At 46.0% G+C, this 26376-nt stretch overlaps 1 protein-coding gene across 1 annotated transcript in view; it reads left to right on the plus strand.

Moving 5' to 3' along the window:
- cep170aa (centrosomal protein 170Aa) overlaps positions 1–26376 on the plus strand; it is a 31976-nt gene that overhangs the window by 3239 nt on the left and 2361 nt on the right. The window contains exons 2-21 of the mRNA XM_086045688.1: positions 5540–5677; positions 7888–7977; positions 9898–9976; positions 10117–10175; positions 10251–10467; positions 12420–12551; positions 14549–14695; positions 15304–15609; positions 18045–18398; positions 18830–19110; positions 19514–19600; positions 20265–20373; positions 20479–21996; positions 22125–22175; positions 23039–23339; positions 23590–23809; positions 24717–24884; positions 24967–25055; positions 25140–25233; positions 25331–25382. Of these exons, the coding sequence (XP_085901814.1) occupies positions 5573–5677; positions 7888–7977; positions 9898–9976; positions 10117–10175; positions 10251–10467; positions 12420–12551; positions 14549–14695; positions 15304–15609; positions 18045–18398; positions 18830–19110; positions 19514–19600; positions 20265–20373; positions 20479–21996; positions 22125–22175; positions 23039–23339; positions 23590–23809; positions 24717–24884; positions 24967–25055; positions 25140–25233; positions 25331–25382 (4459 nt within the window). The 5' untranslated portion in view covers positions 5540–5572. The remainder of the gene's footprint in view (positions 1–5539; positions 5678–7887; positions 7978–9897; positions 9977–10116; positions 10176–10250; positions 10468–12419; positions 12552–14548; positions 14696–15303; positions 15610–18044; positions 18399–18829; positions 19111–19513; positions 19601–20264; positions 20374–20478; positions 21997–22124; positions 22176–23038; positions 23340–23589; positions 23810–24716; positions 24885–24966; positions 25056–25139; positions 25234–25330; positions 25383–26376) is intronic.

Below are 26376 nucleotides of genomic sequence, written 5' to 3' on the forward strand. Positions count from 1 at the left end.
GTGATCACATGCTCTGAAAAGAAAGCGTCCGCTCGAGGGTATGTGTCCCATTCATTGTCTTGGTTTATTGTCTGAATGCTGTGAGATGAGCTTTGAGATCTTTCCACTGTTCTTGTTGAAGAAGTATCAGATGGCGCCAGTGTTGCTCAAGCAGTGAGTAATATTTTGCAGCTTTTTGAGTGACTTATTTGTTGTCAGCCCAAACATTTGGCCATGACTCAAAGAGGCCGTTTATATGCGTGTAGTGTCGCATTTAACTGAAACTGGCTACAAAATGTGTTGCTTTGGCTGTTCAGTTGCACGGCCTTTAGTACTACTGCTCTGTATGTCAAATTCTAAACAGTTTTGAAAAAGTATGGCCCGTGCCATTACATCATATAATCAAATCGTAAAGGAGATGCCTTTCTTCTTGCAATGTAAAACCGTTCCCAGGTCTCTCAGTATGTGTGACATCAGCATTTCATCAGAAATCCCCGAGCCTCCTACAACTTGCCGTCGTGACGGGAGGGCAGCTTGCTCAGCCAGAGTTTATCATCCGTTTTGCACAGTGTAATTTGCAGGCGGCTAAAAAAAAAAAAAATTAAAAAAGAGTTGTCTTCCAAGTTTACCTTGAGTAGCTCCACATGGCTCCTGCTCCACCTGCCCGCAAGGTATGTCAGGCTTGTAAAGTGGTTTAGGTGTCGACGAGGAGCGGTACAGGCAGATCCCCGGATCGTGTTTGGGACGTGACCTGACTGATCCCCGCGTGCATTTGTTTATTCCGCTGCCATGCTGTCAATGTAGTCGCAGTAGCAGGCAAAGGATTTACAATGGAGAGCAGTGATGATAGTAGCGTTTATCAGTCAACATACCATCCAAGTGAATTGCCATCCCACTTTGATGAAAAGGACATTAGATGCATGTGCCAGCTGGAAAGGTTGGATATTACAGAGGCCTGTACCGCGCCAGGAGTGCTTTTCAAAGCTTTCGCCAGATCTACAATAGCCAGATATCTACAAATAACTGATAGTTTCCCCTCTCGCTGCACTGGTGAGTACTTGCGATCATACAAAGGCTTGGAAGGTTACAAGTTTAGGTTACGGGCGTGTGTACTTATAAGACCTGCACCGCGCCTTAATATGTCTGGTACTAATGCAGCGCTCAGGTGGGATATTGCCAGTGTTGCAATTTAAATGGAGCAATGTCAGGGGAAAAAGGCAAACGACTGACTTCTGCCCTTAGTGTGAAAGTGAATTTTTACCTGAACTTTGAGGCGATCTTTTTATAAGCGGCTCCGATTTCCGCCCATTCATTAACCTCATCAGTAAAGTGCTTGTCTGTCGTGGTGGATTACTGCACAGTTCATGTCCACGAAGGGGCACATTTCCATATGTGGGTCATCGTGAGGTGCGCAGAGGCCACAGAGCATGTGGCACATTGTGTCTTGCACTTGTGTGTGTTTTTGTGTGTTCCAATAACAATGAAGCAAGGGAAACAAACGGGTGCTGGCTAAATAGAGTGAAAATCAAATGTGCTTATTTGTTCCTTTCGCCAACTGCTCGTGCGACTGACTGCCTTTTAGTGCCATATGGTCGCCGCGTATGGGACAGCCGCAATAACACACATGAGCTATGCCGCAATATGCACACATGCTAGAGGTGTAAGACTGACAAAGGAGCACACTGGTTTGTCCCCAGGCATAAATCTCTTAGCCAGCCTCAAATTGATCTCTGTGTTGACGCCAGTGTAATTCAAGGATCTGTTGAACTGCTGCAACTGTCAAATCTAATGAAGTGCTTACAGAAAAGCAGCATCTACTGTATTATTAATGCAACTCCCCATCAAATATGGTGCGCCTCTGAAAAACACTTCAAACGTACTGGCTAGCTAGCATTGAATTCTGCAAGGATCCACATGAGTGGGGTACATATAATTAAAAGGCAATGTTTAAATGTTTCAATTCTCATTTGGTCTGCTGAAAGAGAAGCTATTGATTGTACTGATGCTTTCTTTGTGTGTATGTCTTCAATAGCCTCAAGGGATGACAATAGCTCCGTCCATCCGTCTGACGGACTGACTGACCAGAGATTGTTTAGTTGTTTAGTCTTTTAATGCTGCCTTGTTTTGTGGTCTGTGGGACATGCAGCCCCTCAGGGTCTGGGCTAGTCTTTTCTTTTACTTTTTTTTTTCTCCGAGCTCACAAAGACGATCTCTTTGTGCGCTGTTTCACATCGTGGACTCGATCAAACAGCCCTAACTGATCCCAGGTCAGCGTTTTCAATGGTTGGCGCCCATCGATAGGCTTTACCTTTAATTGCTGTTTACTCATGCCTTCAGGTGCCTTCCGTCCTTTTGTTGACATCGACCGAACAAAGAAAGCACTTTTTAAAACCACGGAGCTTCTTACGTAAACAAAAACATCATGTTTATTTTTTATTTTTTTTTTCAGTTCTGGGTTGTAACTTGTCAGGACCATTAACCAGAGCCAAAACTTACAGAGGTGCCCTTTTACAATGCAGTTAAAACTGCTCGATGCCATTCAAATTATTTCTGTTTTAAATGTTTAAACCCAGTTGTTGTTCAACTTTGCACCTTATAGATGACTTGAGTTCTCCAAGTACTACAATGATGGCCAATATTAAAACGGTTATGTAGTAGGCTGAAGTTTTTATTCCTGAACGAAAAAGTAAAGTATCGCAAGCCCCTGTAACATTGGGCACAGTTTGAACATTAAACACTGTGCTTAAAAATAGAACAATTAATTAATTAAAGTGCACTGCACCAAATAAAAAAAAAAAAAGAACGTACCTAAATGTCTAAAAAGAAACAAAAAGGTGAAGAGAACCAAAGTCTGCTTAATAAATGTACTAAATGTACAGACGATTTTTTTTTTTCTTTTCCGGTTGACTCGCGTCTGGCGTATTGCCCGGCAAAAAAAAACCTTCTGCTGCCCAGCGAATTATTTTTTGTCTTTGGGGCTGTGGATGCTGTGGACCTCTGCAAACGGACTAAGCGTTATGGTGTCTGTTAGCCTTTGGTTTATTGCCTGCGTGTTATTGGCCAACCGTGCAAGTCAAGTGATCATGATGCTGAGCCACAAAGTGGCCAAAGAGCCGCATGTTGCGTCACCCGAGTGTGCTCAGCAGACGCCATGTGTTGTGCTGCAAACCTTTTATTGTAGTAGATAAACTCCCGTGTGACATCATTCCCTCCGCCCGTTTGCGTGTCCGCGACTGACCGTTTAAGAGGACACGGATTTCTAGAGAACGATTGACACAAATAGGCGGCATCTGTCAGGGCCATGAGTCCTTGAATTTGAAATTATGATTAAAATCTCTGTGATTGAATGCGCATTCCGCCATTTGTTACTCTGAGGACTTGAACGGTTTGCCGTTCATTTTAAATTCAATAAGCTCAACAAAGATGAGTGTCACCCGTCTACAGGAAGCGCTCTTCTTACTTCCTGAGCTCATCCACACAAAGAATTCAGTCATCTCGGAATAATCCCACCCTTTCACTCCCCAGTGTGTGTGGCTTGGGGAATTCCCGCTGAAAGCACGAAATGGCCATTACTCTTCATTTGCACCAGCATGACTTCTGCTGGTACAGTTACACAAAATGGAGGTGAGGCACTACTGTACCACTTCATTCAGTGTACCTGCAAAATCTAACGTGGGGGTGGGTACACGTACTGAATGGTTTATTTTTTGTAATGTACCTTAACCAGTTGTTAATCCACCTGTTTTCAGCCATCTCTGGGGGCGGCCATTTTGTCTCTTGTGTCGACTGAAAATGACATCACAACTGCTCAGGTAACGACCAATCGCGACTGAGCTGTTTTCTGAAGCTGAGCCGTGATTGGTCCTTGTGAGCAGTTGTGATGTCGTTTTCAGTCGACACAAGTGACAAAATGGCCGCCCCCTGAGATGGCTAAAACGGGGTGGATTTTGCCGCTTAACTCATATTCCACAAATGCAATATGAATCAGAATGCCATGTTTCAACTAGTGGACCTGATGGGAACATAGTCTTGAAAGAACACGTTAGGGTTGATTTCCACTTTAAATGGCAAAAACAAGTCAAACACCAACTCTTGCAGTAAATTCCAGTGTTTTCATTCCAGTCTTGAGTATCAACTACGTCAGAAAAAGCTTAAATATACATCCTGGAAGGTATCGCTTGCCTCGGTTCCCTCATGTTGCAAATGTTGTGAGGCTGCAGTTGATTAGAATTTTTACCCGAGGGATTATTGCGTCGGTATACCAAGTACTTATGAGGTCAAGTGAACACGGGCTTAGCTCACTAATCGTTAACTCTCACTTTGACGAGCCCTTTCTTGGCACTTTTTTTTCGCACACGGGCTTGTTATTTCAGTGCCTGCTTCAAATGGAAATAAATGATCAGGAGCAGCATTCAACCCTGGACCAAACCGAAGGTGCAACTCGTGCCCTTGTCTTCTTCCAGTCGCAAGTCAACTTTGCTTCACCGCCATCTTGTGACAACGCAGCGGAAAATTCAATAACGGAAATGTCCTTTCATGTGCTGTGATTTGCAGCCAGTCAGACGACTTCAATTCCGCCTATGATAAACATGTTTTCTTTTTGGCCGCAGCGAGAATAAGCTATTTTCAGTCGCTTATTGCACAGCTAACTTGCCAGTCAGCGTGTTTTTTCGTTGACCTCCTTTCCAGCGCAAGTGAAGGGAAGCGGGGGTGCTGGTGAGGGGGGAACTAACTGTCCTGCTGGGGCGGCCGGCCAACATTCCTACATCACTTCCTCCGCCGACATCTGGCAGTGATCAGGGTGAAAGGAGGAGAAAACGTGAGGATGTGTCATGCAGGCCGGCTTGGAGTGGGCTGCTCAGCCAGGCATCGTATTGCAGAAATTTGCAGCACTGCTCATTCTCATTCCACCTACCGGCCAAGCGCAGAGGAGATGAGAAGCTCTTTCGATTTGATCTGATACGCTACAGCCGTCCTGCAAATGTCGTCTTTATATTCATGTATCATTCTCTTTTTGAGTGATTATAAACCGTACTTGAAATCTGAACCGATTGCCTTCTTCAGCTTTCACCCACCTGCCTAATAAAATATGTGATGGACCTTGCGTCTACGCTTGGTAGGGTGCCTTGTGCGTGTCTATTTGCAGGCATTTCCAGTGCGACATGTTTATTTTCATGTTTGTAGTTTGGAGAGCCGTTGCTACTATTTTTGATGAGCTGCGCGAGTAGAGTAGGCAACTTCAATAACCGCAATATAGAAAAATGTGTGGCGTCAGTGCCATTAATGTACCGATTGACATCTGTACTTGTCCAAAATTGCTCTGATACCACTTTACCAGCCTGACATCTACCCTCTCCGGGTAGGAGCTATGTCAGCCGTATGGAGATACTTTACAGACACGGTAGACAACACTTTTAGGTGTATAAGATGAAATGCCATGTTTTTTTTTAAATTTTTGCATCAATTTTAAAACGGGCATTTGCCTATGAGTAAGGTGAAGTTGCACTTAATCACAGATTATGGGATTTTCTTGTCTCTATGTTGTCCCCCTTCCTTGTAGGTGTGTAGCACAAGCAGCTGCAGCGGTGCAGACATGAGCGTCACCTCGTGGTTCCTGGTGAGCAGCGGGGGGAATCGCCACCGACTGCCCCGCGAGATGATCTTTGTCGGGCGGGACGACTGCGAGCTCATGCTACAGGTGAGGACAATGCACACCCTACCTTGTTTGAACTGCAAGGACGTAAGGATTTAGCGTGTTAAATGGATGCTTGACTAATGTTGTAGTTTTCCGGAGTAATATTTTGCCTAGAACGAATTTGACAACGTGTTTTTTCAAACTAAAAATGGCATCACGTGTCGAGGGCTCAGGTAACAGCCAATCACGGCTCAGCTTGTGAACGTTAGTTGAGCCGTGATTGGTTGTTACCTGAGCCCTCGACACGTAATGCCATTTTCAGTCGACAACAGTAAATGGCAAAATGCGCTTTTAAAGGTGTTAATTGTACATCAAAAATAATGAATTTTATAAATTCATTATTGGACAAAATATTAACCTTTTACTGCTGAAAATTGCGAAATTAGTCAAGTATCCCTTTAAGTTTTTTCCCACGCCGGCAAGGATTTTGTACACTCCAGTGAAGTGGCGTGCTTGCTACACCTGCACTAGCAAAACATGTTTACATGCACGCTGAGTCAGTGTCCATGGGAGCCGTAAGAGAGGCTTTCTTGCCTGCCAGCTTGTGAATACTTGTGGTCATTGCTCTATTAATAGAAAGTGGGGCAGATATTTGGATTCAATTTATTTTCTGTTGTGCCAAGCTGGAGCGCTCTCTGCCATCGTGATTTTATACCTCAAGTTTTGTACCACACAATGCATGTCTGGTGGAAATGTTACCTTTTTCATCATTTATCACTGTTGTCACATTGACAAACAGTGGTACCTCAACTTATGAGTCACCCAACTTAATGAATTTTTCTAAATGTGTTTCACAGTTATCAGTTCGTATTAGAATATTGCTCATATTAAAATATGCTAGGCATATACTAAATGGAGTCTCACTCGCACATGCTAATGAGCCTTAGCGATAATATGCAACATATTTACACATTTCTCAAGAAAATTATTAAAATCCACCAAAATAGTAGATGAAAAATATTAAATTGCAAAAACATAGTCTTGCAATAGAAAATATTCAAAAAGAAGAAAAGTTAAAAAAAAAAAAAAAGGAACAAATATTAGATGAAAACTGCACGAATATTATAAAATGTTAATTAAAAAAGTCGACAAAATGTCATCACATTGTAAAAACAAAATCTCAAAAATGCTCAACAAAATATTTGAAAAGGCATGAAAAAAGCTATACCAGGCTTGCTACCCCCCCCCAAAAAAAAACAAGGAGCGGCTTTCCATGCCTCAACCCTTCACACAGTTTCACAAAAATTGGTTGAGTAGTTTGTGCAATCCTGCAGAAGCCAACGAAAACAGAAAAAAAGAAGGCTGCCGTGTTTCTTATCCCAGCTGTCTTGAATGCTGTCACAGTCTGTTTCTGCCATAATCTCCCTCTTTTTCTGATGCAATGGCATGTAAAAAGGTCATCTCAGTGTCTATTGACCCGTATTCCCTGCTGCTCTGTGTTAGTGTGAATACGTTGGCTGGGATTTTTGGGACATTTATTTGGCTGGACGCTTGTGCAAGTTTCTTGCACTTGTCCACGTGACCGCTCCAAGGAGCCAAGCGTATCATCTTATTGTCACGCACCAAATACATTTTAGAAGACAACTGGCATTAGGTACGCCGGTCTTAACGAGCTGAAACTTTGCAGCGGAGTTGCTTGTCACATCTGTACGTGTTACTGAGCCAACTGCCGTGCGTGGCAACAACAGTCGGCTCCATCCTAGTGTGAGGTCAAACAAGCTGCTCAATCCGACTGGATCCCCTTTGATCCAGCCTAATCTTGCTAAGGTAATCTGTATTATGGTTGGCTCGCTAGAGGTGCTTCTCAAGGCTTTCTTTCTTGTGCTTTTCAGCGCTTACCGAGACATTTCTATCTCAGAAGGAGAACAGATGGGGAAAAGAAAGGCGTGAGTCTTATATGCTGCTGGGAATTCCTTACGTTATGCCAGTGATGCAAAGCAAATCTCAAAATGGCATTGAAACCTGAAAGCATTTCTCCATCTGACCCTGACATGCTCCGAGGAATAATAGTAGCATTCTTCATAATCTTCCCCAGAAAATATGTTGACACACACAGCCTTCAAATGGTTGGTCTGAAATGATTTCCATTCTTCAGTCATGCAGAGTCATCATGTGAACAGGAACCGATAAACAATTTGCACTCAACGACCTGGAACAATTTTTCAACCCTCATGTGAAAACTGCCTACGCCGTGTTTTATTTGTCCCTTACAGTCGCGCAGTGTGGACAAGCAGCACGCCGTCATCAACTACGAGCCCGGCTCAGACGAACACAAGGTCAAGGACCTGGGCAGCCTGAATGGGGTGAGTGTCTCAAACACAACATGCAGAGGACTTCAGAATACAAATAATGACTCATGAAGGATCGGGGATGCTGGTAGACTCAGATTCATGCGGAAAGGTTCACTCGTTTTCGCCAGTCAATAGAACCCACTAATGGTCTTCACCTCATCGATCCGACCCGAGGTCTATTTTGAATGTTAATGTCACAAATGTTCACTCAATGATTGGAATAGCTCACAATCTATTAGGCAAACTAAAGGGTCAGACACCATTGCAACACAGAGGCAGCCTTGGGACCTGCTACGCTATTGATTGACTGTGTGCAGGTGTTTCACACACGCTTTGCAGGGAGTAGGGGCTTGGACGTCCTGCGAATAGTGAAAATCTGCAAGTAACCGACCACCCCGAGAGCAGGTTTACAATTGATATGGCGAGAAAGCACTACTTATCTATTAGACAGGGCTCTGGCCTGTATATTTCCTCTCCTTGCGTCAACATAGTTCCTTGGCACCAAGATGCTAAAGCAATACCTTTATTTTGCTATTCATCAGTTAATAAGAGACCATATTGTTTCCAGAAACATGCAAAGTGCATATAAAAAGTCTACACACCCCAGTGCAAATGTCAGGTGGTTTTTGTTCAACCTTGGTTTCGTTGGACCGTGCTACATTTTCCCACGTGTTTGAGAGATGGGGTTATGGTCAAATGAAACTGAACTTGTTGGCCGTAATTCCAAAATGTCTGTATTGGTGCACAGGTGGCACTGCTCATCACCAAAAGTGCGCCATACCTACAGTGAAGCATGGCGGTGGCAGCATCATGCTTAGGGGCTGTTTTTCTTTGTCTGAAACCTGAAGCCTTAGACAAGATGCAAAGGATTATGTACAGTTTGAAACAGCAGCCGGTGTTAGCACAAAACCTTCAGGCTTCCGCTCATATGTACAAAAAATGTCCGGAAGAGCCTCCTACGACAGTTGAAAATGATTTGTGGTTCATTAGAGGCACGCTAAATGGTGTGCTGACTCCAGTTAATGTGAATGTTTCAATGTGATTGATTAATTCTGAACTCAGCCACATGTGATTATAACAAGGGTTGCACACTTTTGCAACCTCATTCAGTTATTTTTTTACTTTCCCTGAAGGATTCCATCTTTATTTCAAGGGAGTTGTACACACATAACATTGATGAGGAAAAAGTTTTGGTATTTTATTTTATTTTTTTTACAACACAAAAATCTGTCATTTGAACAGGGCTGTGTATACTTTTTATACCCGCTGTATATTCTGTTTACTGAAGACTTCAAATTGCCTGATTGTGTAATTGCGAGTGCGGCTGGTTGCCTCTACAATATGTCTGACATACTTTTAATGTTGCATTATTCACCTGTGTGAAAAATAGGATTTCTCACTGACAAAAAGCAAGTTTACAGTTGCCATGTGGTGTTGAGTCATGTGCAGTGATTACCACCCCCTCCGTTGCGCCCGTTTCGGACTCAAACGCAGCAAGTCACTCACATCCTTTGCAGATCTTCGACAGGAAGTCCGAGTCAGAGGCGCTTCCTGCTTTGTCACCGACCATTCACGTGTTTGGATGGATTGAAGGGAACTTTGCGGCTGCTGACTCAGGAGATTTGTAGCGTCTGTTTGGGCCATTTTCTCACTGCTGCGCTTCATTTACTGCCATGTGGAGCACATTGACTTTGATCATTTTAGCATGTCAGTTGCGATGGTTTGCTTTGTGGTACACAACAGGAGAAAAAAAGGATTCAGGGATTAGTAGTCCACAGTTGAATCTAGTGTGTCACTTTTCCCTTTGGTTTCCATTTCTAATGACTTTCCAGAACCAAAATGGTCTAAATAAATCAGTAAGACAAGTCGACGGATACACAATGAAATATAATGCGTAGTCCAGCTCTGATTTCCGGCGTCTTCTCCCCACAGACCTTTGTAAACGATGTCCGCATTCAAGAGCAGATGTACATCACCCTTAAGTTGGAGGACAAACTGAGGTTTGGATATGATATCCTTGACGCACCCCCACACATCCACGCATGGGTTCATCATGTCATTACCACTGGCGTTCCTCAGGGAAATGACACATGCATCTGGTGCGACCGTTATATGTGTACTTGTTTGTTTTCCTTAACCTGGCTCTCTCACATACCAACTGGTTCACGGTGGAGAGAGGCGAGCTCACCGTGCCTGAGGAGGCTCTCAAGGTGAGCTCACAGCACACTTCCACCTGCATAGAAGAGATCTACCAGTCCTTTTGTCCACCCATCTTCCCTTTGCAGCATGAAAAATTCACCAGTGGCCTCCAGCTGAGCAAGAAGCCGTCCAAAGGTGAAACCACTACAAGCAAGTCCCCCATTAAGACCCCATCAAAGACGCCAAAGTCTCCCAGTGGCGGCACCCCCAGGCCCGGCCAAACAACAACAGATGGGGTCTCTCCCTCCAAAGAGCCCCCACCAAAACCCGCGGACGCTCCCAAAACAGAAGAAAGGATTGGAGGTGAGAACAAGAGACAAACATGGAACAAACTAAAAGGGCATCCTTGCATAGGCCAGATTTTTTTTTTTTCCCATTAAAAATCATGATTTATTTAATGAGAAATTTAAGGCAATCTGCACCAAAAGTGACTGGCAATGGGCCCATATTGGCTGCAGGATTTTATTTTATTTCTTCTTTTTTTGATGAAATCATGCTGACAAAGAAGAAAGCAAAAACCTCTTTGGCAAGTGGGAACAAACATAAACGCTGTGTCTTTCAATCGCTATTATGGTTCATATCAACACGACAACATTTTTATCACTTTTTTTTGTATTATTGTGTAGAAAAAAAGAATGAATTGGCCATATTCCTTTCCAAAATAGTGGAAACACCCCTGAGATTCCACACTTTTAACACTCAATTCCAAATGGCTAGTGTACTGTCCAGGTGTTTTATGGTGTCTTTCTCCTTTAAGCAAACAAACACTTGCTGGGGTTAATCTCAGTGGGGGTGTAGGTGGTCGCCAAGATGAGGGGCTTTGCCTCATTTGCCAACATGCACTTACTTTGTTCCATCATGAGAACATTTCGTTCATAATCATAGACATCGCTCACCAGCAGGGGTCCTGTTTAAGCTCCAGATGTTGAAATAAGCCCACATGGAGCTTGCGTTATTATTTGAGATTAGGCACTCGAGTGCCATCGTAACACAAAGTCATATGCCAGCGTTGCTTTATATCCACGCATCTTTGCCATCACAGACGAGAGCATGCGGTATACATTGGGGAACGGTGCTAAAGTACATATTCAGTTTGATGTCTGCCCATCTGTCAAATGAGACCCTCTTGTGGTTCGATAGACGTACTCTGGAATTACTATAATGAAGGCCTCACGCAGGTTTTAACGCTTGCGCTTGACATCAATTTCTTTTTATATAGGAAGGACCTTCACACATGGCAGGCAATTTGGCTGGCGGCATCCATAATTATCCTGCTATAGTGTGATTAAGCCAGGATGAGGTGCACTTAGGTGGAGAGGAGGTGAAGGACGAGGATTTGTTTTCAAGAATAATGTAATAATCGTGAATCTTTGGGTGCTTGTTTTTTCACATTGTTTTATGTTGTCCGACGTAAAACAGAAAAGGTTACTACAAATGGATGCTCGTCAGATGCCTTCTTTCAACCGCTGCTGCTAATTCAAGGTTTCATTTTCTTACTATCTTAGCTCAATTAAAAGCTTGTACACAAGTGTGACATTATCATCACGCAAATCTAGCATCCCGGCATCAAGTTGTTGTTTTTTTAAATACCGGTAGCAAAAGGTATACTTTTTGAGACTATTTTTTTCACAGAAAAAAGTCGTTTCCACAATAAAATAGTGGAATGTTACAAGACTAAAGTTGTACAGTATTTCAGAAATTCACTTGTTTCAAGAAATTCAGGACTTTCTTCTCTTGTTAAACTTTAACTATAGCATCATGATATTATGACTATTTTGGGAAAGAACCTAACTTTATTCTCGCAAGACTGACTTTTTGTCCCGACAAAATGCCTTTGTTCTTGTAAGGATGAAATTTTTTAAGACTTTATTTTCAAGCATCACTACTTTTCTACTTTTCTTAAAATAAAAATTAAAAAATGAATTCATCATAACTGTTTTTTAAATTCCAATGGCATTTAAGGGTTGACATGGTAGCAATGTTTTAATGGACGTTAGAATTATAAGGTGGTCTTTGGAAAAATGTCTCCCCCCAAGAGATCCCTGGGCCCAAAAAAAAAACCAAAACCCTTGTAAATGGTCTGTAGATTGGTGAATTGAGTGCCAACACAGCAGACAGGAACTACTACTCACACCCAAAAAACACATGCCACCATGAATACTTTGTGGGTGGCACTATTTAAAGTACAAAAAAAAAAAAACATGTTGCACATTCCACAGTACATCAATTAAAGTGCGTGCCCATGCTGTCTCCAGTCGATGTTGCAGCGCTGCCTCGCGGGACGCCCCTGTACGGCCAGCCGGCGTGGTGGGGCTACGGGGACGCAGATGACGAGAACTCCTTCAAGCAGGACAACAAAACGTCTGTCAAAAAGCACGAGCTCACAGGTAGGACGTGTCCACATATGGAGTCTACTCCCACATTCAATTTCACATCTCACAGCTGGTTTTACCTCACCATCATTAAAATGCCACATATAGCGTATAAACAGTCCGACACGATGCCCAATTATATCCCCTCCCTACAGACAGTGTGTTTGTGTGTGCATTGTGATGTACATTCAAGGGCACACAAAGGGGCTTTTTCACAGAACTAGCTATATACGTATGTGTGGCTGGCCATCTGACTGTGAGGTCATGTTAACTGATTCTGTGTAGCCAGAGTAACAGGATTAAGGACTGCACCAATGGTAAAAGAGCTTAGCAATATCAAATCAGTTTGGCCAGACTGGTTTAGAGCGTAAGGGGGGGGGGCGAGGGGTTACCCCAAAGCGGCCTCAAATCTCTCGCCACATCTGGATGGATACTGCGCCAGCATCTTCAGCTGCCGGATTGGTTTTATTGGCATTCCTGCAGATTCCGGATGGATTTTAGCTAGTTTTGGTGGTGTTTGGGGTTGTTTTTTGTTTTTTTTCAACAAGTATCCGACTGGTGCAAACGAATGGGATCGTCGGCATCTGCCGTAGAAGTAGGTGAGTGTGGCTGACTAAGTGTGGCCGCGTGTTACTGTGTGTGTGGGAGGGTGGGGGCAGAAAAGATCTTTACGCGACGCTTTTTTGTGTTTGAAAACTGTAGGAACTTGTTCAGTCTGTCTGCTCCAATAGACTTAAGCAATGTTTGAACCCAAGTGAATTGAAGATGGGGAGACAGATTGAGGGCAGATTCTCAGTGCGAATGTGTGTGTTTTGTTGATTTTGTGCGCGTCCTTTTCTCTTTCCTCTGTGAATAGGCTGTGAATGTTGACGGAGCTCCCTACCCCCCTGCTCTTCCTCCTCATGTATTGTCCCTTTGCCCGATTGGGTTATGCCGCAGCGCAAGCAGCTCCCCCATTCCTGCCATCACACAGACACACACACACACACACACACAGAATTCAAATGGACCTCTCCGGATCATTAGCTTAGCGCACGCAAATTCTCAAGCAATTCCTCGGGATTCTGTATGCATCGGTAACAAGCGAACATCAAGGTTTGCCATTTTAACTCTACGTTTACTGTGCATGCAGATGCTGTTGTAGGCTCATATTGCAGAGCTTGATGAATGCTAAGTCTATTATTGTTTTTACGATGCTTTTAAAGCCGGGCTGTAGCTTGTTTAGAACGATTCCACTGAAGGATTTATTTGCATTTGCTAATGCAAATTATTTATTGGATAGCAATGCATCATGCTTATCTATGAAATGATCCAGATACAAAAAAAAAAAAAAAAAAAGCCAGTTCATCCCAGTTCCACAAACAGTTCAAATAAAAAGGGGAATCTTTTTGTTTGATTGCTACGTGTTGAGCATCGCTAGCATCATCAAGTCTAAGTTGCACTCATCCCCAAAGAGGCTTACTGTGGCAAAATGCAGCCTACAGAGCGGTTCCAAACTTTCGGCACGCCATAAACATGCGTCACATTCGCCTGAAAGACTTGCCTCACTACGTATACGCTTCCATGCTTCCGTTTCAGTTTGTTTGCTTCTTAAAGTCGCACAGCCGTATGATGCCACAAATACTCCTCAGCATGAAGCAGATGGCCCCTCTAATTTTGCGAGAGCATCATTTATCATATTTACATCCCACTGAGGTTTGCTTTGCTCCTCCCAACACCCTGGTCCGCTGGCAAAGCAGGCATGTCCACCAGCATGTCTTTCTCTGTTCACTTGTCCACACATGTAAGACACACAAAAGGCACCAAAGGTTTCTTTTCTTATGGAGGAGCAAGACGGAAGCCACATTTTGGATGTTATATGATTAAAATAATTGTCTGTACACACAGTATACATTGAGAGATGATGTATCCGACAGTAAGCGCGCACAGATGAAGAACCGTACTTTATTTCTAGTCGTGCCAACAGTTGAACTTGCGCACATTTCAACATTTTTTTTTTTTTTAATCCACAGAGGGCAAAGAGGCTCGTCGTGTAGAAGATGGCCACAACCCAGGTTACATGGAGATCCCTACCAAGGAAAATCATCACGTGACCACCAACGGCATCCATGAGATACCCACCAAGGACACGGAGGGGACCGGCTCTCACAGCAGTGCAGGTGAAGACACGCATGCTTTCATTCTGATTCGTCAAAGCCGCTGCCATACTTTGCCCACCGAAGCGCAGTCGGGAGAGAAATATTGGGCTGCACAATATATCCATATCACGATAATGGCCTATGCTATATGCATATCGCAAAGACATGCAATCATTTTCTTATGGAATTGTATTTTTTTATCGGAATTGGACCAGTCACTTGTAAACTTAATGCCCATTGCCACTCAATAGTTGAACATAATCTTGGGGGAATTGCAGTTAATTGGCTAAGAAAACATTATTTTGCCGCGTGAAATAAAATTGGTTCATTCACGAGATAATAAAAGTGGTATTTTTTTTTTAGGTGTATCGCAATAATATCGATATCGCTATAGGCAAACATCCATATCACATCTTTTTCCAATATCGTGCAACCGTACATGATAATGACACCTACAGGAAGTGTTAGCTTCACTTCCTTGCACTCTTCTGGCAAGACTTCATATCAGACGTGGGAACAAAACTGTTCCCCAAAGTGGAAAGCATACAAACGCAAAATGATTATTTGCCAATGTTTATCTACATAGTGTCTATATTCACACTCTAACAAAAACGACGTGTTCTCCACAGCGCAAGGCCACGCCTCCTTCACAATAGAGTTCGACAACACTTCCCCGGGGAGGGTCACCATTAAAGACCACGTCTCAAAGTTCATGCCCGGCCAGCACAGGTCCCGCGCCAAGCGGAGCGGCGCGGGCGGCGGAGGGGCGGGGGGCAGGGACCTGAGCACGTTGCAGGCGGCCATGATGGCGTCGGAGAGCAAGGTGGCCGACTGGCTGGCGCAGAACGACCCCACGCTGATCCGCGGCGAGTCCACGGAGGACGACAGCAAGAGCAACAAGAGTGACGTGCCGGTGCATCTCAAAAGGCTGAAAGGTGAGCGACTGCGGCGGGGAGGGGAAACGGCACCAATCAGACAGAAAGGCACGCAGAAACACTCCTGCTCCTCGTCTGAGTTACTGCTCGGTTAATTAAATGGAGGCCAATTTATGATGAGGTATAGGGGGAGGGGTCGTCTGACAGACAGGCGGCTGATGAAAATGGAAAAAGTAGGAATGCTCATTCAACATGGGGGGCGGGGGTTGGGGGGGGTTGCACTACATGCATGTCAGGTGGCTGACACGTGTCTCATCTAATTGGTGCCTATGTTTGCTAACTAACTGACTTGGAGACTGCGAGATGTCTTCACGTTTGGAAGCTGCTGAAGTGGAGGCAACGTTGTATCAAAATCTGGCAAAGTGTAGTTCGACTAATGAAGATGGACAAGCTTGTTTTGACAAGAAGACAGGCGGATAGAAAACCGACAATGGATGCTGCTGACTGTGGATGTCGGGGAGTTTGTGGGCGGTGAACGGACCTCCCCCCAATGATGCCCGCTGCAAGAACGCCGGCGCTGATTGGACAAAGAGAAGAAGTAGAACGAGGTTAGTCGCCTGGGCTGCCATGTGGTGGAAAGAGAGGCGATGATGCAGCAGTTGTAGACGAGGCGAAGAAGCAGCCCATGGCAAGGGCCCACACGACAAGGATTGCACTTAAACCGTGACGGATGTGGGAGCGTGTGGAAGTAAGTCTTCCAGGAGCCTATTTAGGGCACCTGTCAATCATTTCTCACGTGGATCTTGTGTGCTCACAAACCGAGCAGAGGCCGCTGAGGCAATGGAAATGTATCCTTTTTTCTTAGATTCATGTCATCTCAGGATGGCATTTTTCTTGTTAGGAAGCAATTTTGATTGTCAGAAGAATGTCAGACTAGCTTGATGGCAAGTAGCTCCGGACACATCTGTAAGGACTGACAGTTTGATAATGGAATAAAATGGTGGGAAAAAATGATAATAAAATAATGGAAGACCAACAAGAGCAGATGAACAGCTACCAGATTTTGTCTCGAGTGGGGCATTTTTACTCATTCATCCTTTTTGTGCATTAATGTGTGCTAGGGGGAGCATTTTTCTGGGCAGCATGTATGGAGATTGCATGTTCTCTCCCTGCCCTTGGCAAGCATTCACAGCTTGTCTTTTTGGGTCAGTCCAGGTGTTGACATTGTCCAGGGTGGAGAGTAGTCGGAACAAGAAAAGCATTACGAATGCTGAATGTGTTTTCTGACAGCACATGAAAAACCTTGTTGGTGTACGTGTGTATTTGCACATGTGTTGTGTGTGCGTGCGTGTGTGGGCAGCGGCCACCGTGACGCGTGGTGGCAAGCAGTGCAGAGCGCCCGTGTGGCATAAGCGACACCTCTGTTCTCCACTATCAGCTTCTTTGTCTGCCCGGGCGGACAAAACAATAAAAGGCATTTGTTTATCAGCTCATCTGCTTTACCCTTTACACATTCTTACGTTTTGAAAGAATTACACTTTTTTTTTTTTTTTTTTTTTTTTTTAATGCCAACATTCTTATAAGAGAGACGCTGACTCGTGAGGTCCTCTTTGCTGCAATGTCAGAACTCTACATTGAGCCCCCTCACACCGTCGTTTTCTTGCATCCTTAAAACCAGACATAGCCTCTTTTCCTGAACCCCCCCGAGCTTCTCAAATCTCCTTTCAGCACCCCCTCCTCTCTTTTCATCCCCAAAGCCCTTCCTCCCCCCTCGCTGCCGCCTCCTCATTGTCAGCTTCTTCTGCCGATGCCCTCCCTCCCTCCCCCCCGTCTCTCTCTCACTCTATCTCTCTCTTTGTGCCAGTGGGCATGTGCTGGGCCAGCCTGTCACCGTGCCTGCCATGACACATCCAAATGGGACACGGTAGCAATGTAAATTGCAGGGGGAAAAAAAGCCAAACAGCTTAAAACTTGTAGGAATTTTTCAGTCTTCCCACAACACACACTTGCAGTACAGTGAACCCCTATTTAGTCGCAGTTTGCCGTTCACTTGTTTGCGTTTTGTTTCCTGTGGCACCTGTCTCAGCTGTTCACTCGAAAACTATGCGTGTATTTTTGTGCACTCTAAAATGTTCGAGGTGGTGCGAAGCCCTGGCTCATAAAAAAAGTTGCAATTGGTGGCAAGGAAGTGCTTAAAGTGATACCTCTAGATTCTTCAAAGATGTAGTAGAGGAGCTAAGTTTAGCCTAGGTTGTTAGTGCATGTTACAGAGAGTCTGACCACGCTTGTAATTCAAAATACTCGTTTCGCAAATCATTGTTTGTGATCGAATCAAATGGAAATGCCATTATTCTGTTCCAGCCCCCCTCTTGCTTGGCATTGTGTGGTGTATTCACTGTTAAACTATTAAGACAGTATAGGCAATTCTAATTGTTGTGAGGAGTGGGGTGAATTACCGTTTGCTGATGTTTGAGTGTCACTTGTCGTCCTTGCAGGCAGCAAACACGAAGACGGCACTCAGAGCGACTCTGAGAACGGCCTGGGCCTGCGCTTCGCCAGCCGGCGCCACGCCCTCGAGGAACGTCTCAAAGCCGCCCACGGCCACGCGGCATCAGGGGCGGGAGCGGCCGGTGAGAACGCGGCAAGCGGCTCCCGAGCAGGCGGCAGCCGCACGGCCTTCATGATCGAGTTCTACGACGAGGAGAACCCCCGCAAGCGCCGCTCGTATTCCTTTTCCCAGACTGCACCGCTGCTGAGCGCAGCCGGCGGCGAGGGGCTGTGTCCGCAGCCCCCCTCTCAGCCCAAGGTGTTCAGCATTTCCACCTCGGCTACCACGGCCTCAGACTCAGGTAACTGATTTCTGCAGCTACGCGCGGGAGGGGTGTACCAAAAGTTGGACTTGCATTTGAAATAGGAACACTTGAGTAACATGTCCTAGAGCTCGGCAAACGCAATGAAATAGGATTCGTGTTGACAACTGAAAGATTGATTTGTCAAAAATTCAATATATTCAAGTGGATATGGTCTTCGTAGCAGGTTTCGCAAAGCTTCATTCATGTTCAATATGTGCACCGCCTGCCACTCAGATTGAAAGCTTGAAAACAGAAATATGGATGAAATCAGAGAGGGGTCTGTGTGTTTCCGCTTTGAGGTGATGCTATGGCATCATTGTTGCATCACTGCTTTTCTGTGCATGATCTTGTATTTATTTGATCCCCTTCAAAATATTCAACGGCTATTTTCTCCTTTTGTGTTTCTAAATTGTTTGGATTCCCTCTAGGTAAAGTCCCGGCCCCAATTTCTGCGACAGTGGCTGCAGGCGCCCCCACAGCGGCCCGCGTGCTCCTCAAGCAGAGGTCGGAAGACCCGAGCGTGGGCCGGAGCTCAATCAGCACGGGGCTGGCGACCGGCAGCCCCAGCAGCCCCAGCGAGGACCCCTCAATCGCGGGGCAAGCGGCCGCTCGGGAGCCGGGGGACGACCGCAGCGATAACGGGACCTACACCATCGAGCTGGAAAACAACAACCCGGAGGAGGAGGAGGCCCGACGCATGATAGACAAGGTAGGGAAGCTAGCTAGAAGCTAGAAGCTAAATAGCTAGAAGTCACTTGCGCTGGAAAGCCAACTTTGACGTACTTTACGTAATTATTGGGCTGTAATGCTGTGCAGTTAAAACTGCAATGATAATGCCTATCATTAGCTGACTCCAACTGGAGTGTATCTCCTGCTACTTTTTGTGTTCAGTTGATTTGATGTCCTTGTTGCCATGGTATCAACTACCTTCTTAACTAAATTACATCTTTTTTTTTTTTCTTTTTTTTTTTGCCCCTCAATAGACTTACATAATGATCCGTCAGTAGTGTTTCAGTGGGCCACCAAACAGCCCACTGACCATTAATGCGACCCGATTGGTTCACATGTGATGAAGATAAGTGACGTTGAGCATTGGACGCTTCTATGTGTAGGTATTTGGGCTGCAGCAGAACCACGACTCCTCCATATCGAACCTCCAAGGGGAGGGAAGAGGAAAGGAAGCAGAGACAGAAAAGGAGGTAAGAATGGAATCATTGTTTTTGTTTGATTACCACTCAATTTGTGTCCGGTATTATTGTGGTGTACAACTGGCCTGCGTCGCCCTCAGAGCGCTTTCGTTCTGTCCGAGCTCACTGCAAACGATCTATTCCTATCACCGATTGTTTCGGTGGCGCTCTCGCATTAGGCGCGTTCCGGGTGAACCGTTCAAAGAGCCGTAGCGGACTCGAGAAATGTGAGTCGCGGTCACACCCACGGCTGGACAACTCGTCTGTGGGAGTAGACGTGCCCTCCCTGAGAGTGACCTAGATCCCGCTAACGCGACCGAAAGACAGTCTGCCCTGCAGGCGCTAGCGTTGAAGAAGAAGAAACGGGCCAGTGTGCACCAGCATCGGCAAGTTTTTAGATGTTTGGCTGTCCCCCCCCACACCCCCAAGGAGAATGTCAAGCCATTTCATAGTTTGCTTTCACGTACCCCAGAGGTGAAGTTTCTCAAAATTTGACAAGAGTGAGTCTTGTCTACATACGAGCTGGGATTTGCGTTCCATTTTAGGCAAGGAAAGCGCCTCGTTGTGTGACATCCGATCACATACGACACTATACATGAACGCTGACGCACTTCACCATCTGCTGCCGCTGCGCATTCGCACTTGATTATCTCGCTTCTCTCTTCATGCTCCTCAGAAGGACTCCGACTGGGTCTCCCAGTGGGCCAGTTTGGCTGCCAACCACACCCGGACCGATCCGGAAGGTTCTGGAGCCGAGACCGCTGCTGTCCTGGACAAAGAAAGAGGTACACGCCTACGCGCTGACCTCGCGCCGCCGGTGGAGCTTTCCACTCACGCGGCTTGTCTCAGCTCTGACTCAAGTCAGCAAATTCTGCCTTCAACCCTTTCAGGGTGTGACGCCTTGAAGTCCGGCGCGCCCCTCAACCGCGGCGAATCCTCGTCAAGTCTGACCGACCGCAAGCGCAGGACCCTCCCCCCTCTCCCCGCGGATCACCCCCGCAGCGGCGGCAAATCTCAGACGCCGAGGTCCGAGATCGGCGAAAAGCAGGACACGGAGCCCCAGGAGAAGGAGAACAAGGGAGATGGGGAATCTCCAGCGCCTCCCGCGGAGAACGGCGACATGACCGGCAAACGCAAACCAAGCGCCGTGCGGAGCTCCAGCAGTGCCGAGCGCAAGAAGAGGTCTGAGAAAAGGAAGGAGGGAGATGAAGACGGCGGGGACAAGTCGGGGAAGCCTCTGGTGCGTCAAGGTAGCTTCACCATCGAGAAGCCCAGCGCCGGCGTCCCCACCGAGCTTATCCCGCGCATCAACAGAGGCGGCGCCGGAAGCCGCGAGCGCAGCGACTCGGTGGGAAGCATGGACACGGCCACGCTCCTGAAAGACACCGAAGCCGTCATGGCCTTCCTGGAGGCCAAACTGAGGGACGAAAATAAGCTGGAGCCAAAAACCTCCAAAACCAGCAGCAGCATCAGCAGTCAGGTCTCGGGCTACGGCTTCCGCCCTCGGACGGACTCCATCTCGCCCGAGTCGGACGTGGACACGGCCAGCACCGCCAGTCACGCGGCCGCCGGGGCCGAGGGGAAGGCCGGCGGCGGCGTGCAGAAGCGACGCTCGCTCAGTAGCATGCACCGGGAGAAGAGCAACATGAGCGCGGCGGCGTCCAAGTCCAGCGTCTCCGCCAGCGCCCGGGACCGCTTGGAGAGGAAGGCCAAAAGCAGGACCGCGGAAGCAGCCGGTCGGACTGAAGCGCGCCGCTCGCTTCAGCCGTCTTCTTCCAGAGCGCGCCAACCGTCGCTGGATCTCACTGACGACGACCAGACTTCTTCCTTCCCCATTTCTGACATCCTGTCATCAGACCAGGAGACGTACTCCGGATACGGCCTGGACGCCAAACACGACGGGAGGTCTGCCAAGAACGCCACGGGCGGTTCCTCCAAAAGCCACCGGAGTCTCCAGGCCGCCACGCCGTCCTCCCTGAGCAAGCAGGCCGCGCTGCCCAAACCGCGGCCCACCCGGGCCTCCCTCCTCCGCCGGGCCCGACTGGGGGACACCTCGGACACGGATCTGGCCGATGCGGACCGAGTGTCGGTGGCGTCTGAGGTGTCCACCACCAGCTCCACCTCCAAACCGCCCTCCGGCCGCGGGGGGCTGTCGCGCCTGGACATGCTGGCGCAGCCGCGTCGCAACCGGCTGGGCTCCATCTCGGCCCGCAGCGACTCGGAGTGCGCCGCGGCGCGCAGCTCCGCCGCCTCGCCGCGCCTTTCGGCCGAGACGGCTCTGCGTCTGGGCTTGCGCTCGTCCACGCCCACCGAGAGCAAACTGACCCCCAGGATGAGGGCCAACAGCGTGTCCAAGCTGAACGAGGCCAGGACCAAGACCACCGCGGTCGGGTACTGCTCTCCCACAGGTGAGGAAGCACACCGAAGAACCAAAGCGGATTATTGACGTCCGGGCCACATTTGTCTGTTGTCCTTCCCGTTGAGTTGAGTTGAGTTGAGTTGTGACGCTGAGTTGACGCTGGTTTTCATCGTCCAGAGAGCTCTCATCCAGAGCCTGGCGGCGCTGCCACAGATGAAGAACTTGTTGGTACTGTACTTGCACTGTAGAATCTTGTAGGAGTGTGTGTGTGTGTTCGTGCGCGTGTCAAGACCTGGGCGGCATCCACAAAAACAGCTTCTGTAAGACTCCAAACCTTTTTAAAGCATTGAACAGGATTGTAAAAGAGATTTGTGATGAAGAGTTTATTGCTGGTAGTGCTACAATCAATGGCCACTTCAATAGGTGCAGATATGGAAATATAATTGGATTGTAAATCTTGGTTGAGTTAAGTGTTCTTGCTTGTAGTTTCCTAATTTAGACACGCACAAGGGTCAGCACAATTTTTTTGGGGGGGGGTCATTTTATGATGCCACTGCAAGCTACAGCCACTAAAGGTTTTTATGTGCGTGTACCTAATGAAGTGTCCAGATGCCGACCCAGGTTCTTGCATTGTGTTGCAGTCAATTCTCTTTTAAATCCATCACGTGAAACTGTGATGAAGGCTCTAATGCTCTACTTGCACTCTTGCCACTTCAACATTGAAGTAGGAATACCGTAGTAATTGGGGTTTGGAATATAGCTCCCCCTTGTGGAGTTTTGTATTCAAGACACCATTACTTGCCATCTTGGTGCAGGCAGCTTCATTAATGCGGTTGTTTGCTGGTGCTGGATTATTTATTTTTTTTGCTGCAATTTGTTTTTTATTTTCATTTCATTTTATAACACTTTGCTTCACTCAGCTGCTCTCCATTTTTAATTTTTCCAAGAGGAATTAATACTGAACATTCAGAAGTAGAATTTATTTGTAGGATCCTAGTTGTGACTTATTTATTAACTTCATGAATAACGAGTACTTTGGGGTGATAAATAGCCACAAGTGAGACTAAAGCGCCACGTGTCCGCCTTCCCAGTGTCCAGCAGCAACCGTTGGCGACGCCTGCCGCCCGAGTACGCGTCCACCTCGGAGGAAGAGTTCGGCTCCGGCCGCAACCCTTCGAAGCACGGGGGGCGCCCCCACACGCGGCCGCATCACCCCGCGCCAGCCCGCGGTTCCCGACCCGGCGCCGCCGCCGCCGCCGCCCCGGCCTCCGGCTCAGGAACGGGCTCTTCGAGTGCACTGCCAGGGGTGGGCGCAGTGGTGCTGAAACATCGCATGAAGGAGCAAGACGAGTACATCAGAGACTGGACGGCGCACAGCGAGGAGATTGCCAGGTATTGATCCGCTCCGAAAATGCTCCAAAGTAGGGCTGAACCATTTTGAGAAATTGCTTTTTTTCTCCCCCCCTCATTATTGTAATTTAATGTCGGTGCTTTTCTCAAGGTCCTCTTCCCATGTATATATATTTTTTTCCTTCTACATTGCGATGTAGATTTGAATTTGATGAATTGTTCAGCCCTACTCAGAAGTGAATGCTGCATGTTTTTGACGATGTTCTAAATGGCCTTGTCTGATGGTTAACAGGTTGTTCCCATGTGTGCGCAGGATCAGCCAGGACCTGGCTAAGGACCTGGCCACATTGGCGCGCGAGATCCACGACGTGGCCGGCAAGATCGATTCGGTCAGCTCGTCGGACACGGCGCCCAGCACGACCGCCACCACGCCGGGCTCGGCCGTCGACACCCGCGAAGAGGTAGGCCCGGCGCGCCCCGCGCGGCCCGACTTGCAGGAGAGCATGAGACAGGTGCCCGATTTGATCCTCTTCTCACTTTTCGTGGTGTGCTGTGCTTCATCCGTCACATTGCGTTTTCTCACATTCACGTTCAAACACCTTTGAACGCCATTTCTCACCAATTGAAATTGGAGTTATCGGTGTGCCATTTTCACATCCTTGCAAGTAATGATTCACCAACATCTAATATTGTTCGGAGGGGGGGGGGGGGGGGTCTTCTCAAATTTGTACCTGTAAAATATTTGTCTGTTTTTGGTTTTTGTTTCAATTACTGGTACTTGAATAATATTGATGTATTTTCTTTTTTTTTTGTATTTGTTTTGTCTGAGGTTTGTTTTTTGTTTAGTATTTATGTATTTTCTTCCTCTTTTTTCATCCAACGCTTATTTTAATAATGACATTTTTGATTCCTCGTTTGTTCAGTAGTTTGTTTTTCATTAATGCCTTTTGTCTAGTTTGGTGTTTTTCAGCTATTGTTTTGTTGTTAAAGTTTTTGTAATTTTCATGTCATAGTTTTGTATTTTTGGGTAATATTTCTGTTTCGGTTTTCTTTAATCTAATTTTGTATCGTTTGACTTTTCCAACATTTTTTTGTCATTCTTGTTTCATTTCCATCTAGTCGTTGTTCCTTTTTTTTCTAATGTTTTGTATCTTTCATCTCCTATGAAAGTTTGAATTTTTGTCTTATTTTGGTCGTATTTTTTTCTATATTTTTTCATCTTATTATTAGCTTTTACTGTATTTTTTGTCTCGTTTTTAACTTTTTTTTGTACTTTTTGTTTGTATTTTCCTTATATTATATATATTTTTTCTTGTTCACCTTTTTTGTATTTGTCATCTAATATTTTATCATTGTTTTTGTATGTAAATTCTTCTTTCCCCCCCCCCCCCCCCAACTACTTCTTCTTCACGCGGCCAGCTGGTGGATCGTGTGTTTGACGAGAGCCTGAAATTCCGCAAGATCCCTCCCGTCATCGAAGGCGCCAAGATGCCGGAGATCAACGGCAAGCCGGTGGAGCTCCGTCCCCGCGCCCCCGAAGGCCAGGAGCCCCGGGCGCTCAGGAGACGCACGTGGAACCGAGAGGAGGTGAGAACCCGCACACGCACGGCGCCCCCATGAGGCAGACACGCACGGCCTGTTGACGCCTTGTATTCCTCTGTCCTTTTAGGCCGTTTTGGACAGCCTTCTGATCCATTCAGTCTCGCAGCTGTCCACCAAGATCAGACAGTCTACTGATAAAACAGCAGGAAAAATCCGGTTATTATACTCTCATTATTATTGGATTTGATGAAGATGAGTCAATAAGATTTCATCCTGATGCTGTCTGTTGTTGCTGTCCAGGATATTGTTCAAGGATCAGGACAGGAACTGGGAGGACATTGAAAGGAAACTGAAATCCGAAAGTGATGTACCACTCTTGAAGTCCACCAACAAGGTACTCGAGCCTCGTCAACTCTTTGAAATTTCAGAAGTAATGCGAGTAGAGCGTATGAGGAGGCAAGTGATTGTGTTGTCGCTGCTTGTTTGTGCAGGAGATCTCCTCCGTGCTACTTGAGCTCAGAAGAGTCGAGAAGCAGCTCGAAGGTAATGAAGACGCTTGGACTCCTCACAGGGTCCTTTGAATGCATTGCGCACGCCACCTCCTGCTGTGATGCTTCCGTTTGATAATTAAGAGCAACAGAATGTCACTGGATGTACGGTGCTTAACAAATATAAATCCAATGAGAGTCGTTCCCCCCACTCTTAATTTTTTATATTTTGTATACTTTTTAAAAAGTATATTTAATATTGGGGTTTTTCTGTATTTTTTTTCTAATATTTTTGTGATTTACTTATTTTTTTGTTTTAGTATTTTTTTCCCCTCAGGTTTTTTTTTTTGTGTCCAGCATTTTTTTTCTCTCTTTCTCTCTATTTTTGTTTTTCATCTATTGTAAAAACTGTGAGAAAAAATGCCCACATTTTAGCAAAAAATGCAACAAAATCGAAAAAAATAACAGAAATATTAAGTAAAAATAATGTGACAATGTGAAAAATACAAACATACAATAAAAATGCTAAATGCAGACTTAAAAATATTTTTGGGGGGGGACAAATACTAAAAAAAAAAAAAAAAACGCAATTTATTTTTGGACTGTAAAGCACACCGGATTGCAAGGTGCAGTCTCAATGAACAGGTCTATTTTTGGAAGTTTCCTTATACAGGCCGTACTGGGATATGAGGCGCATTAATGCACATTAAGGGAAACGAACCAGTACAGTAAATGAGTCAAACTTCAACTTCGGTTTGACATCCATACATAATGCACATCAGATTATAAAGCGCACTGTCGATTTTTGAGAAAATTAAAGGATTTCACGTGCGCCTTATCGTCTGAAAAATACGGTATCAGATCAGAAAATACTTTGGGGGGAAAAAAAGTTTAAAAACAGTTTAAGAACAAACATCTAAATATTGGGGGGGAAATACACACATTATGGAAGAAATCATGAGAAACTACACAAATATTCAAATTTCTACAGTATTAGACAAAAATAATGAAAATGATAAAGCACAGAGTGCTCACTGAAGTTGAAAGAG

Source organism: Filicampus tigris, chromosome 11 (assembly GCF_054856515.1).
Source record: "Filicampus tigris isolate MCC_2025a chromosome 11, RoL_Ftig_1.0, whole genome shotgun sequence".
Classification (NCBI taxonomy): Eukaryota; Metazoa; Chordata; class Actinopteri; order Syngnathiformes; family Syngnathidae; genus Filicampus; species Filicampus tigris.